Here is a 15,292-nt window from a genome sequence, read left to right as displayed (position 1 = left end):
GCATCTCTTACTCTGGGTTGTGACTTTAGAAAATATGAAATTTATGCTGAAATCAAAAGCAATAACAATCTGATTCTAAAGGGCTGGCATGAGAGCTTAATTTTTTAAAGTTATGTATATTGTCTATCATAAAATGGAAGGTACATGTTGGCCCACGGCTAAATATTCTATTTTTTAAAATTCATGTTAAAAGGAGAAATGCATTGTAAGATTAATCTCCCTTCTGTCAGAATGATAGAACTCACAACAACAAAAAGAATGTAAACACAAAATCTCATTTATTTTTGTCTGAAGCACAAAGGAGCTCACTCAGCACATGAACAGGAAGCAAATCATACAAATATTGAATAAAAATGTCCCCAGGAATACACACATATATAGCCTTAAGAGCAGCAATCAGGAGTTTAACATACAATGTAAGGTGGTTTTTGATACAGAATGCTTTCTGACAGGCTTTTGAACAGGAAATAAACAGGTAAGTCAATGCCCCGTGACATCTGTTCCTCAAGCACCCCCTGGATGCTGAAAGCCATCTTGGAATTTACACTGAGTTCCATCACTGGCCTGTTCAAGTTTTGCATTTCCGTAAATTTGGACCAGATTTACAGACTAACCCCTCAGCTCTCGACCTCTCACCTTCGGGGCTGTGGGCGGGAAAGGGAGGGGCTGGGCGGGAAAACATGCATGGGGTCCAATGTTAGGGCTTTCCAGTAGTGTCTGTTCATCTGTGCACTTCTTTCTACACTTTTCCTTTAGAGACACTGAAAAGGGTCAGGGTCCAAAATCATACCTAAAGGGGCTAGGTAGATCTGAAGTTGCAGCTGTCTTTTCTAAGTCTTAAAAAAGAAAGAAAACTTAAAAATTTATAACAATCCACGTAATTTGAAAATTATCTCAAGACATTGCCGTGACACATTTCTTAGTCTACTTTTTAAAAACTCAGAATGCTCCTTTTAGATGTGTGAATGTGTCCAGTAGTGGTATCAGCTTTAAAAAATGGACAATGGAAAGATGTCCACTAAGCTACAGAAGCTTATCCAGTTCTGGATATCTTCCGTGTACGCACAAGGTAGAATGGATACAACGTGCCTTCCAGCTTGCCTTGAGAGCTTTCCATATGTCTAGTTCTGAGGTGGAAAGATTAAAAATAGGAAGAGTCTGGAGGGGAGTGAAGATTCAAAGTACGTTGCCTCTGCGACATCTCAGCTGTAGCCGCCAACAGGGATACTCAAGGGCATAGCTCAGAATCAGCTAAGCGTAATGGGAATGTTTCCAACCCCTTTCCTGCCCTTGCCGTGCAGAATTCTCAGGGAAGTGACAAAGAGGTTCAGTGGGGTTCAATGCTCACAATGGTAACTTAGAAAGACCTCCTCCCGGCATGAAGGGAGCTAGGTCCAAGATATTCTCTTGGATTCTGGAACCTTCAACAATGAAATCAGAGAAGGAGCCGATGAAGGGCGCAGAGTCCCAGTCTCAGGTTACAATTACCAGGACAACCTCTCAGGTCCTAATCCCATGTTCCATTCCCTTTTGGATATTAAATTCACTTAAGCCGATTAGCCTGCTTTTGTGTTCTGTTGTAGAAAATATCTTTTAAACAGAGGACTGTCAGCACTATTAACTCAGTTTTTACCTGTTAAAGTGTATTCCATTAAAAAATACCATGAAACCCGAGGCAAACAGTGCAGGGCGAGGTGAGGGGGCTGATAAGAAGCCTTCACTCTTTCTTTCCTGTCAGAGAGCAAAATATTCGAACATAAAGTGACAAATAGGGTTGGCTTGAAACACCGCCTCTCCACAGTTCAGAAAGTCAAGCCACGTTGGGCCAAGCCAACGCTTCAAAGTGCAGAGCATCTGACCACACGTCCGGTCAACGCCTGCAACATTGCACAAAGCCTACCAACATTCGGGACCGCTGCACCTGGAGCCACAAAAACACGTAAGTTCTAAGAGACACAGGGAGAGCGAACTACACGTAAACATTTCAACACATTCTGTTTTTACTAGAAAAGATAGTCGGGTCTTAACACACTCCCGGGGCTAAATGTAATGTCTGACAGACTGGTTGTAGATGGCCACTCTTGTTGCTGCTGAGGCCATCCATGCCTGTTTCTACACACTGCATGTGACTCTTCATCTAAATGAAAACTGATGCTCAACATCAACACGTACATCCTTCAGGAAGGGACAAACGTAGGATCTTGCAAAGGCCAGGAATACAGCTGCTGCCTATGGGAGGATCTCACATCTTATCCAAATTCTTAAGCCCACTCCTGTGGGTTAGACGCCAGGTAACCATGTTCCTTTGGCCCTTGAAGCTGAATTTACTGAGTTACTTAATATCCCACAACACAAACTGTTTGTGTGTTTTAAATAAGATCAAATTGTGTGTCAACTATATTCAAATAAGAAAAATTCTTTTAAAAAATGGAAATAAGACCAAAATTGTGTTCTGTCCTTAGGTGTTGTGTGCACACAATCAAATCTAAGAGTGTTTCCACCAGGAAAAACAGAAAACAAAATGTGGGCAAATGAGTGCTGATTTAGCATAACTAATTGAGGATAAATTTATAGTACAAGAGGGGGAATTTTGTTCTTAGTTCTGTAAGTATGGAGTCAGCTATATTATATTACAGAAAGTTCTCTACTCTAAGGTAAATTATAAGGAGTCACACTTAAGCCCTAGGTGTGAGTGTTACGATATATTAAGAGAATCTATTCCTTTTCCACGTTGGTTTATAGTATTTGAAATTAAATGAGAAAACTGTAGTATTTAAACAACATTCACATTAATACTTCTTCAGAGTTTATCAAAAAATCAATTTGCTTTTAATTGTAGGTTATGGGAAAGCACACTGTACTAGGAAGCATAAAAATATCCTTTGTGTAATGTTCCTAGATGTCTAGTGCAGATTAAGTCCTATTAATATAAACATTAAGTGGGACATGTACATAGTTTTCATTATCCTAAAATTCTAATGTCCTGAAAATCATTAGGAATTAAAAAGACAATAGGATAAACTTGAAAAATGGAGTGCTTTCAGTAAGCAGGGTTTAAAGATTTTTAATAATGTTTTTGTTTTTTGTTTTTGCTGAGTTTGTCTTTCATTTTAAAGTTCTACCAGATTGAGATCTGAGGATGAAATTTTCAGCAACCACAGCATACCTCTTGGGGAGACCACAGCATTGCCGTGAAACCCTTCCTTTTAGTATTGATAGCTCCTGGCTGCCCAACACGTGCCCCAGTTTATGAAGACTCCAGTCTACACAACAGTGGAGTATGGAACTTGTTTCTTTTCTAATAACACTGAAGCAATAATAAATCACACAGTTATACATTAAGGTGATTCTGAAATACACAAAAATACCACGATTTGTGCCATGTAGTTATGTGAATAATATTCCTAAGAGACTTTAAATCTTTAACATTCAACCTCTGTCAAACACTTTGAAGCACAGAACTATATTAAGAAAGCATGTGGCATTCAATTTCTGACATTTCATCCCCAAAGAAAGCAAAGCACAATAATAACACGTCTCTGAAATGCAAATTCCATTAAGTGCAAATTTCCAGAACACAAGGTCAATCTAGAAAGACATTTTGAAATTCAAGAAGTTCTCTTCTGAAATTAATATGCTCAGTACATAATTTTCAAAGATAATCTGAAGTGATTTTCCAGTGTGTGTTCATAGTCCAACTTTTTCTCCCTCATAAAAATATATTCACTGGTTCATCTTCCATTCTCTGATTTTCACATTTATTAGCTCAAAATATCTAGCTGTACAGGAATATCTTTTCTCCCCACATTTCCAAGTATGAAATCGATTTGACTTAAATCTCATAATAAGAACACCACCAGGAATAACATTCCCTTATGTTTGAGCTTAAAGTAAATCCAAACAGCTCAAAAGGGAGAAATTTTGAATCCTCCCAACCAGAGAGTTGGGAATTAGCGTGACTTCCTTCAAACGATTTGTCAAGTGAATACTGTAACTAGACACAGAAAGAGATAGTCATCCCAAGAACAAGATACTATTTTTGGACTTTCTAACTTGGCCTGGGCACAAGGGAGACGCAGAACCACGCAATCCCAGGAGAACTCGTAGAGGCCGAAGGTCTTACACTGAGCTTGAAAAGGGGACCACCTGCTTTCCACCCACATAAACCTCCTCAATATTTCGGTCATCTCCTGAAAGAGAAATGAAGGAATCATTCATAAAGTGTTTTTATGTCAATAGGTATTTTTTTTAAAGATTTATTTATTTCAGAGAGTGAGTGTGAGTGGGGGTTGGGGCAGAGGGGGAAGCAGACGCCCCGCTAAGTGTGGAGCCCGACCCGGGGCTTGATCCCATGACTGACCGGACAGGAGATCATGACCTGAGCTGGAACCAAGAGTCCCACACCCGACTGACTGAGCCACCCAGGCGCCCCTATGTCAGTATTTAGTTTAATTGCCACGAGGAGGGATTTAAAAACAAATACCACTTCTAAGAAGGAAAATACAAGAAGCTGCCTTTTTTTCTCTCAGACTGTTCATAATCTGGACAAGCGGACATGACCAAGAGAAGGTGCTATATCAAATTGGAGGATTAGGGTCTGAATTCTGCACCGAAGGCAGAAATCACGGAAAGTTGAGTTGACTTTCCGTGGGCAGCACTTTCAGCTGGAGAGGTTTGCATTTCCGGCCCCGAGAGTAAAGGAAATACTTATCTTTACACCCCAGAATCATACTCAGCATGGTGAGATGGAGGGCCGGCAGGAAAGGAGCTCTAGAAATGGCACCAGCATCTCTCTCATCTCCAGTTCACCCCGGACTCAGAGCTCCCCGGATCAAGCGGGAGGCAAAGTAGAATCTTCCATACTATTTATTTCTCTCTCTCAGTGGATGGAATTAAATGTGAGTACACGTTAAAAACACACACACACACACACACACACCAAAGACGGGTGGTGAGACTCCACCACAAACTTATCACAAATGCAATGTGGTAGGGCGGACTGGGGTGGGTGTACAGAGTGAATGGGGGAGGAAGGGACACAGATGGCCTCTTCCCCTGCACCTGCCATTCCTCAGCTTTGGATTTATCTTCCAGAGGAGCCTGGGCATGTCCAATAGTGCCTTTAAATGGGCTTGATGCTGAGGAATGTTAAAATAATACATCAAATGAAATGGTCACGCATGGAGTTTAACCTATGGGGCCACACATACGGGGAGCCGTACCCAAGAAAGAGACAAGGAAATATTTTATTTAGCACAGAGACATATATCCACCTACCTAGGTAGAGGAACTTCTGGATGACAGCCTAAAATGCAAAATAAAGTAATAATAAGAAAAAATATTCTGTGCATTTAGGAGAGTAAATTCACAGCCAGTAGGGGTTGGCAAAGCACAGACATATAAATTTATTTCTCAGAGGCAAAATCTACTTCCATTAATGAAAAAGAAATGGGCTTCCTGTAGTCAAATACATTCAAATATACAAATATATTCAAAATACAAGTTTTTGTCAGTACCATTATTCTTAACATTATGTTGACAAATTATAATAATTTGAAAAGGATCTACTTTCCCTTTTAAGAAAACCCTGTCTTCCCTTAAAATGTTTCCATTTCTATTTTTTTTCCTATGGTGACTACTTCATGAAAAAGATGCCTTTTGATGAAATTTGTTTTACTTACTTCAGACGTATCACCAACCAAATCCCCAGAAAACAAGTCAATGGGAGAGTCAGATGCTTTGGGGTTGATCAGGAGGGCATCGAATTCCTTGCCCACTTCAAAGTTTCCAATCTCTTTATCCAGCCCCAGGGCTACAGGGTGGAATAAATTAGTAAACAGTCAGTACTCGGAGCCATCAGATGGTGAAAATGTCCCCGTTTGCAAGGACAGATTCTGCCAACATATTACTAGAAAAAAAAATGTATCTTAACATGAAGCAGAGAAGCTCTCTCATTCTAAGAGATCCTAAAACACTGACACACAGAAAGCAGAATAAGCACATGGAAAGCAAAATCTGAGAATAAAAACAGGTCCCCTCATCACCACGATCTCTAATTCAGATGGTGTCTATTTCAGCTCTATTTGTGCTCTTCACAGTCCAGCTGGCCTATGATTTCCATTCATCCCTCTAAGAAACATGACAATTGACATAATGTCTTCTTTTTCCCTCCTGTTCTCCCCCAACACTCCAACTCTTTTCATTGCCCTTTTTGTTCTATGAAACAGCTGACAGGATCTGTTTTCATGGCAGTGAAATGAACCTCAAATAAATAAGAAATAAGTATCCTTTTGCATCTGCACCAATGCAGACCTAACCATCCGAAGTTTCTTAGTTTAAATCCTCTGAATGGAGAAAATTCACTTCTGAAAGTAAATAGGTCCTCATAACTCAAGAGTGCCAATGCTTTAGAAAGCAGACCAATTGCTCGGTAACCTCAGAGACTTTCTGGTTGCCAGAGAAGAATGGTTTTCTAAAATGGGCATGGGTCGATACTATCTATTGACTTGATCCATCTCATAGCGAGAACTCATGTTCCATGAATATCGGATGTCAAGAAAGAACATCTGTCATTTTTATGATTTAGTTTTAGAAGATGGCAGTAGTTGGCTTTCCTAGTCAATAAAGGTATTAAATCTAAAGCTCCTTAAAGCCTATAATCTGAGTGCACACTGAGCTACCAAAAGGAAGCATGCATAAAAGGAAGGCCAACTGGAGTGCAGCATTATTTATTTGAATTTTTACACGGGTTGGTTGAATTCTGTCACCATCAAGATATAGTCCGATATGAAAGTACTGGATCAGGTATCTCTGTTAGACGCTATGTGGTATGTTCTATTTCTCTGTATGGACATCCAGCAGCCTTTTGGCAGTTCCCTAAGCACTTTTAAGAACAACAACCGACTTGTTCTTAAAAGATTGTTTAAAGGGAAACTCTTTTATTCTCGGAAAAGAACAAGATTTTTTAGCTAAAGAATTCTTATAGGAAGACAGGGGTGCAAAAGTAATTAGAAAATGTTAGAGGCAGTTAGGTGACTCCTACTAATTGTGTGGGAAGGACTGAATGTAATAGAAAATCACTGGACATTCTCTCCTCCTTTGCCAATTACAATCTTTTTGCCTTTGATAAAGAAGCATAACAAAATATAAGCTTTTAATGACTGTATTCAACATAAAATTGTTGTGTGTTTAATAGGTCAGATAACCAGGTTCATTTGCCAGAGTTTTGATGGTACATATAAACTAACTGAGCTCATTGTTCGAACCCGGAAGGTCAGGCAGGCGCTAACCAAAAAAAGACACAATCGCTTTTACGAATCTGTAAATTGGTCTAAATTCAGATTATTGCAGAAAGGCCCAGTAGAGCTGGTAAGCAATTCAGATGCATTTCAGGAAATGCAGTTTTGCTGCCTTTGGAGCAGATGTCCCTGTGAAGGGGATTTATGCACATCTTGATCTTGAGAGTGAATGGAAAGGCTCTGACAAGCTGGGGAGATGCCACAATTTAAACAGCCATCCATTCATCTCATTTCACTCATAGTCTCACAGAGACGTGAGCTAAGGAGAAGAAATTCCATCACAGTAAGCTCAGTGGCCCAGAAAATAGATTTAAAAGCTACACAGCAAGATAGACATGATTTGGTAAGCACCCCATGCCAGCTTGATCTCATACAGGATCCTGACGAAGCACCTCACAGAGAGCCTGGAATAAAAAAGGCACTTAAGTACAATCCATTTGCACCATGAAAATCAGATGTCGGCCAACAATACAAACAGGGAGGGGTGGGGATGGTGAACTTAAAAACTGGATGATTTAAAACTTGGAACTTTAAAAAATGAAACTATAAGACTTAGGAAAATGCAAAGAGCATGGCCTCTGCTTGTTTTCCTTGAAATGTTCTCTATGGTATTCATCATAGCCCAGAACATTCAAAGAGCCAGAAGGTTTCTCTTCCCAGGATACTCTCAGCTGCTATCGTCCTCCATTTCTAAGACCCCAGGTATCTATCATAAATCTCTCTATATATATCTATACTGTCTCTATTTTGATATTTTTATTTCTCACTAGCTACCTAAGGTTTCATGCTGTGTTTACCATCATCCATCCAGATTACACCAAAATACGGAAGTGACTGAAAGTAAGACAATTACCAATTTCTATTTTTTCCCTAAAACTATGGTTACAGGTGAGAACTGGAAAAAGCTGATGAACAGTATTTATGTATCAACCAACTACACTTTTACATCTTTTTCCTTTTAAAGAGCTTTGGGTAATTAGTATCCTTAAATATAGCAACAAAATGCTATATTTAAACTGGGATTTCCAGAGGAAGATATCACAGTGGAAGGGCAGGGACCTGCACTCTGGCATCAGATTTTCTGGATTCAAATCATGGCACTCCGGAGCTTGACAACTGTGTACGCCTCTCTCAGGTGCCTCGCGGTAAGGGGGGATTACTAGCGGTGGCTGTGAGGATGAAGTCACGTTACAGAAAGCATGACCCATGGTGCCTCTTACCTGGTAAGAGTTAAGTCTTGGCTATTATTTTTGCTATTATTATGAATATCATTACTATCATCCCTCAGGCCAATAGAGAACATGTTACTCGACTCAGTGGGGAAAAAAACTGATTATTTTAAGGAACTCATGTACATGTGACCATTGCAAATATCCATCAAAGTGATTAATATAATTGTGTGTTGAACGTGTCCTCTGCCAAAGACAGGGGACTTGCTGAACAAAGGATACCTCCACCACATGTCTGAACATTACCCACTAAATTTGGGGTATGGTATTTGAGATGCAACATTGGGGTGTGAATGTGGGATGCCTGCTGATGCCACTCTCGCGAGCCTTCGTACTGCTTCCAAGGACACAGACTGGTGTGGTTGCACACTGTTCAAGAAGGAGATAAAATGGTCATTACCTTGGCTGCCTCCAAGAGTAGCTAGTCTGAAGACCTCTTTGAGGGTGAGGCTTTTCTCATTGATCTTACTAATTAAAAGGATGTTGGAAACCATCACTGCTCTTCTGATTGCATCAAGCATGGAAGCCGAATAACCACCAGCCACATCTGTGGTAGATAAAATAAAGCCACAACAGTAACCTTATTTGATAAATGGAATATTAGGTGTATGCGGTTGGTTTTTGGTTTTTGGTGACCAATAGTCAGTCTGTAATATACTTCCAAGAAAAGATCTTATCTAGACACAGAATAGACAAAGACCAACGGTTGAAAGAATTCAAAACCTGCAATTAGTATCAAATGATTTTCAAATTTATTCATTTCCTAGGGTCGCTGCAACAAATTACTACAAATGTGGTGGCTTAAAATAGTAGAAATCTATTCTTTCACAGTTTTGGAGGGCAGAAGTCTTAAAGTGTTGGCAAGGTCACGATCCCTACAAAGGTTCTCGGGAAGAATCTTGCTGCTTTCAGTTTCTGGAGGCTCCTGTGGTTCCTGGGCTTACCGCAATATAGCTCCAGTATCCGCCCCTGCCTTCAAAGGGCCTTCTCTCTGTCTTTACATGTCGTTCATTTTCTGTCTTGTAAGGACATTCATCATTGGATTTAGGGCCTACCCTAATTCAGAATGACTTCATCTTGAGATCGTTACCTTAATGTAAAGGTAAAGATCTGCAAAGACCTTTATTCCAGATGAGGTCGCACTTACATTGTTCAGTAGACATCTTTGGGGGTGGGGGGTGAGGAGGGGTGCACACAATTCAACCCAGTGCAACCAAATGGTTAATAAAGTTAAGAGAAGAAAACTCTTATCTCTGGATAGTCCCTGAACTCTCACAGAAATATGCCTGCATTGTTATGAAGATAATTTGGATAACATGAGATTTAAAACAAGCTCACAGTTCTATGCCCTTAAAAACTCATCCTAGCTCTATTCTAACCCAGATGAGGACTTTGAGAATTAAAAGCTACTTCTTTATGATAATTTTTCAGGGAGAGATTTTAGAATGAACTGTGTTTATATTTTTTGGTGTTGTTGTTATTGACTATTTTTTCGAGAACAGTTTAAGGTTCATAGCCTGATAACTTTTTTAAGGTATTACTTTTAACATTGTGCATATGCTCTCTTAAGATACATTTTTGAGTTTGCTTTCATTTTTTAAACTCTTTTACAACTTTTTAAATCTTTTTTCTATTTTAACTGACTTAGCCTTCCCTGATATGCTGTTGACCCATCCTTCCCGAGGCCTTGGCCCATTGTTTTGTCTCATAACTCATTGAATGCTGTAGATTTTCAAGTAATTTTTTCCAAGTGTTCATGGGGAGAATATTTTCCAAAACTTTGTACATCGGAGAATTTTGTTGCCTTCGCACATGAGGGAGAATCTCGTCCAATATAATATTCTTCAGTAACAACTATTTGGCTCCAAATTCTTTCTTATTCTTGCTATTTTTCATGCCAGCAAAAACACCCTAAACCGAACTGGTTTTTAATTGTTTTACTGATAACTGACTTTTTTCCCAGCCTCAATGTTTTAGGACTTTTTTTCCTTTTTCTTTGTAATTCCAGTATCTTGCCAATTATAATTTAGCCTAAAACAGGGTAAATTCTTTGAATATGATACACAGTTCTTTCTTAAGCTCAGAAAAGATTTATCCTTCACAACTTGTTTGATTTGTTCTGGATTCTGGTTCAGGAAAACCCCCTGTGTTGGTGTTATTCTTTCTATGCTCCATGTGGATCATTCTCAAACACCCCCTTTGATCTTTGATCAATGTTGTTTTCCACATCACTGATTTAATTTTCTGCAATAATTCTATTTCTCATAGCTCCTAAAATGGTTTGTTATTTTTAAACTGAAATATAATTAAGATAACATAAAATGCATAGAACTCAGGTGTCTAGTTTGATGAATGCTAATAATTGTACATAGCCATTTAACTACCCTTCAGAAAGACAAGATATTAAACATCTCCATCGCTCCAGCAAGCTCTCCCTTGGCCCTTTCCAGTCAATTCCCCTCCCTTTCCCCATCCCCAACCCTTGGCAACCACCTTCTGATTTCTATCAATACTGTTAGCTCTACTGGTCCCTAGGTTTCATGCATCTGGAGACATACAGCATGTGCTCTTTTGTGCCTGGCTTTTTTCACTTAACAAAATATTTTTAGATTTACCTTTGTTTTGCATAGATCAGTGGTTCCTACTTTCTTGAATGCTGAGTGGCACTCCACTCTATGAATATGCCACAGTTTGCTTATTCATTCCCCTGTCTGCAGGATTTTGAATTGTTTCCAGTTAGGGGCTATTATAAATACAGCTGGTATAAACATTCGTGTACAATTCTTTCTGCAAACATATGTTTGGGTAAATAGCCCAAAATGGAATTACTGGGTCATATGTAGATGAATCTTTAACTTTATAAGAATAACTTTATAAGAAATATCCAAAGAGTTTTCCAAAGTGGTTATAAAATTTACCCTCCATCCAGTCATGTAGGATTGTCTACATGCTTCTCACTCTTTTTTTCCCCCCAGTTTTCTTCTTTCATTTAAAAAATTTCTTTTTCCATCACAACTTGTGGTCTTTTCATAGTACCATGTCTTCTTGTACTCCAAGGATGATGGCAATTTTCTAAGATTTTCTTCTAGATCCTGAAGTAGATCATTTTCAGAGATAAGCTCATCTTCCCTTTTTTTGGGGGGGGGGAGAGAGAGTGCACACATGTGCATGAGTGGGGAGGGGGGCAGAGGGAGAGAGAGAATCTTAAGCAGCCTCCATGCACAGCATGGAGCCCAATGTGAGGCTCGATCTCAGGACCCTGAGATCATGACCTGAGCTGAAATCAAGAGTCAGACGCTTAACTGACTGAGCCACCCAGGCGCCCCTCATTCTTTTGATATGACTTTCTCTTGTTTTGCAATATTTTTGTTAAGCTTCATGTGGGCTTCTCCTATCTAATAGTTGAGAAAGTCCAGATCTGCCTCCACTTGTTACAGACAAGGTGAACAAACCACTTTTGGACCTGCTCTCTGCCCATAGTATGAGGTTAAATGATCTTCTGAAGCCTATAGGGGACGGGCAGGTTGATACATAAAGGTCATGTTTCAAAAAGAGTGGAACATAGTGGGGCTATTGCAACAGAGACTACGTAAAATGCAACAGCATTCTCCCAATTCATAAGTGAATATATCATACTTGATCAAACCTTTGGTCAATACACCAACATTGCTCTTTCCCTTTAAACCAATCTTGATTGACTAGTGCAATGTGCAAGTACGTGCTAACCATTTTGCATGCATTTTTTTTCTCATTTAAGCCTCAAAACAAGCTTATAAGATAGACATAATTATAATTGTTGTTATTGTTACAGAAATTAGGGAAATGAAGTCTTAGAAAATTAAGGAAATTTGCTGTCTTACAGCTAGTAAGTGATAAAGCTTTACCTAAATATTTTGTCCATCACTATCCAACCCAAAGTCAAGAACTGGAAGTTATGTGATGAACTTAAATCATGGAGACCAAAATCCTAGAAAATTGGAAAGCAATACCTACCTGATTTTTGGCTGTCTATAAAATTTTTCATTAATGGACTAGTGTGTAAAAAATTCTTGGCCATGTTTTTTCTTATTCATTAAAGCTTTTCTGTGAAGGTAAAATAACTACCTTAACACCTGTGACTATATCCAAGGATTACCACAGTCTCAATGATTGAAGCCTTAAATAAGAACTTTTTTAAAATCATAAATCTTTTGACTCATATAAAACTGGGGAGAACATCTAATCTAGCACACCTCTTTAAAAATAATAATTCACTTTGTTTTATTGTATATCTCACCAATACTGCTGGTATAAAAGTAACTGAGACGTGAGTTATTGCAGAAAATGATGACAACCATCATCGTCAATATGCAAACATCCCAATGTTCTTAAGTATCAGGAAGACAAATGCATCAGGAATGGAAAATAAATCCTTGTGCCCCACACCCATTTAAAAAACTTTTAGTTTATTCACACACAGTAATAAAAGGCTTACAGGGAATATGCCTAGACATTTGGGCCTGTCTCATACTTTCAAAGTGAGCAGCACTGCACACACTCAGGAAAAACAATTAAAATGTATTGTGGGGGGGGCGGGAAACACCACTAATTCATCAGCCACCTAGAATGACCTTCAACCCAGCAAATAACAGACTGCCTGTGGGAACTGGAATCTCATTTCGGTCAACACTGCTCAAAAGCAAAGCAAGTTCTTAATATATCTCAAAGTTCTCACTGCTGGCATAGACTGAATCTCTGCTCCCTATGGCAAGGTCAACTAATTTTCTTTTGAGACAGTATTTGTGATGACACAGTTATCAAAAACTAAAGCCATACAAATCCAAACCATCAACACCTAGCCAGAAGGACAAAACAAAAGGGGAAGAAAAATCAAGGAGTTTAAAAAAAACAAAACAAACCAACAACAAGAAAACCAAAAAACAATAAACCTCTACAGCACCTTAGGAGGACTTACCCTTTATCACCCAATCTCTGAACAGTAAGTGAGGATAATGGCCTTCAGGAGATTAGCATCATCAAAACTTCTCCCTTTGCATACATGTTCTTACTGCTGCCAACCCACCATTTTATTAGCTCGAGATAGTACTCCCAGATAAGAAAACTCATTTTTTAAACTGTTACCTGAAAATTAGTCACATCATAAAGTTATGCACTTACTTGACCACTTTGACTATGTCCAAATAGCAAACTACTGACCTGTACCCAGCCCTATTTTCACGTCATGTTTCAGGACTTCTAGCACATTGAGAAAGCCGCTGCTGAGCCTGTAGAGAGAGGAGACAGTCAGGACAAAGAGACACATGTGTTTCCAACAAAAAAGGACACCAGCAATAATGATGGTGATTTCACTAAAATTGTGTTTCCTGTCATAACAGCTCTCGTGTTGACACAAACACATTGGCCAAATCAGATCATCTGAGTCCCGGAGTAAAAAGATGATCATAAAGGAGCTTTACTCATTGGGTTGAGGTTAATCTCAGGAGGGTACAAAGCAGCAAGAAACAGAAGGAAAATGGGATCATTTGTAAGGAAAAATAAATGAAGAAATTCAATCTTGCCATTCATGCAAAAATCTATTGGTCTTCAGTGTTGTTTTGTTTTCTGTAACAAACTCATCCTTCTATGTTCAGAAGTAGAAATTATAAAGTATTGTCTTTCCTCTCTGTCTGGGATACTTTGTTACCCTGAATGAGTAGTGCCTTGCAAAATCAAAGAAAGAGGGTACTACTGGGAAAGGGGGTGCAGGCTGATGAGTCAGGACGGTTCATAGGACCGCAGCAGCTAGAAGAGAAGGTTCCAGGCTGAATTCTGGACATTATGACCCTGAGCTTATTAGACGTGCCGCCTTTCTAGAGAAACAAGGGAAAACTAAAGTGTTCCTTAGAAGTCTGAGAAGAGGCCAAGGTCACCATGGTCTCCTTGAAGATTCATGTAACTACCATCATCAAATCCCTAGTGCACGTGCAATAAACCTTTCAAAGTTGTTGGAGTGAGAATAGCAGTGACCATCTAAACAGAAACGTATCCATGAAGAAATGTAACTTCCAACCTCAATTTGCAAAGCGGGATCATAGTTTAATTTAGATATTGTGTAACTAACCCACAGGATCTTAAATCCTTTCCCCGTCGGGTTGCTAGACCATAGTTATGGTCACTGGCCATACCCAGGCAAGATTCCCTGTCATGTGTGACTACTTTATGTCTGAAAACCAGAAAGCTCTGGAACCTCTCAAAACGCACCAGAAATATAGCTCTGTGGTTCTCATGCGTTTCCTATACTGCTTCTGACATATATCCCTTTTTGCTGGCCAACTCCCTAGACTTCCAGCTGCCCACACCTCCAACCGCAACTCCAACCCTACCTCGCGGCTCTTTCCCCATCACAGAGCCTGCTCTGCCCTTGTTTCGGGAAGGTCAGGGGTTCAAGGGAATTGATACCTCTTGACCTCACCCAGCAGCCCTCCACAAATAACTGATAGTGTGTGGGAATGACGACCTCCGCTTCCTCACCCCTGGGGCAGAATGACTTTGAGGTCTGTTTTGTACATCGGTTCCCTGAGCTTTCTGGAGGAATTAAACTCCAGGAGCCCACAATGGTAAGCTGCTTGATGGTGTGCTCTTACTGACGTCCTTCCCTTTCCTGTCTTACCAACCAACCTCCAGAGGTCACCTCCAAATAAACTACTTGTACATGAATTGTCTCGTGGTCCGCTTCTGCAAGAACTCAAAATAAGAGAGGATACAAAGTAATCCTCAAAAAAACAC

At 39.6% G+C, this 15,292-nt stretch overlaps 1 protein-coding gene across 1 annotated transcript in view; it reads right to left on the bottom strand.

Moving 5' to 3' along the window:
- Positions 1-256: 256 nt before the first annotated feature.
- Positions 257-15,292, bottom strand: part of GDA (guanine deaminase) — a 71,096-nt gene continuing 56,060 nt past the window's right edge. Inside the window, exons 10-14 of the mRNA XM_032427444.1 lie at positions 13,724-13,791; positions 8,928-9,074; positions 5,682-5,812; positions 5,278-5,305; positions 257-4,190 (exon numbers count right to left, since the gene is read on the bottom strand). Of these exons, the coding sequence (XP_032283335.1) occupies positions 4,120-4,190; positions 5,278-5,305; positions 5,682-5,812; positions 8,928-9,074; positions 13,724-13,791 (445 nt within the window). The 3' untranslated portion in view covers positions 257-4,119. The remainder of the gene's footprint in view (positions 4,191-5,277; positions 5,306-5,681; positions 5,813-8,927; positions 9,075-13,723; positions 13,792-15,292) is intronic.

Source organism: Phoca vitulina, unplaced genomic scaffold, assembly GCF_004348235.1.
Source record: "Phoca vitulina isolate PV1807 unplaced genomic scaffold, GSC_HSeal_1.0 scaffold37, whole genome shotgun sequence".
Lineage (NCBI taxonomy): Eukaryota > Metazoa > Chordata > Mammalia > Carnivora > Phocidae > Phoca > Phoca vitulina.
Note: the sequence above shows the minus strand (reverse complement) of the source record. Positions and strands in the feature narration are given on the sequence as shown.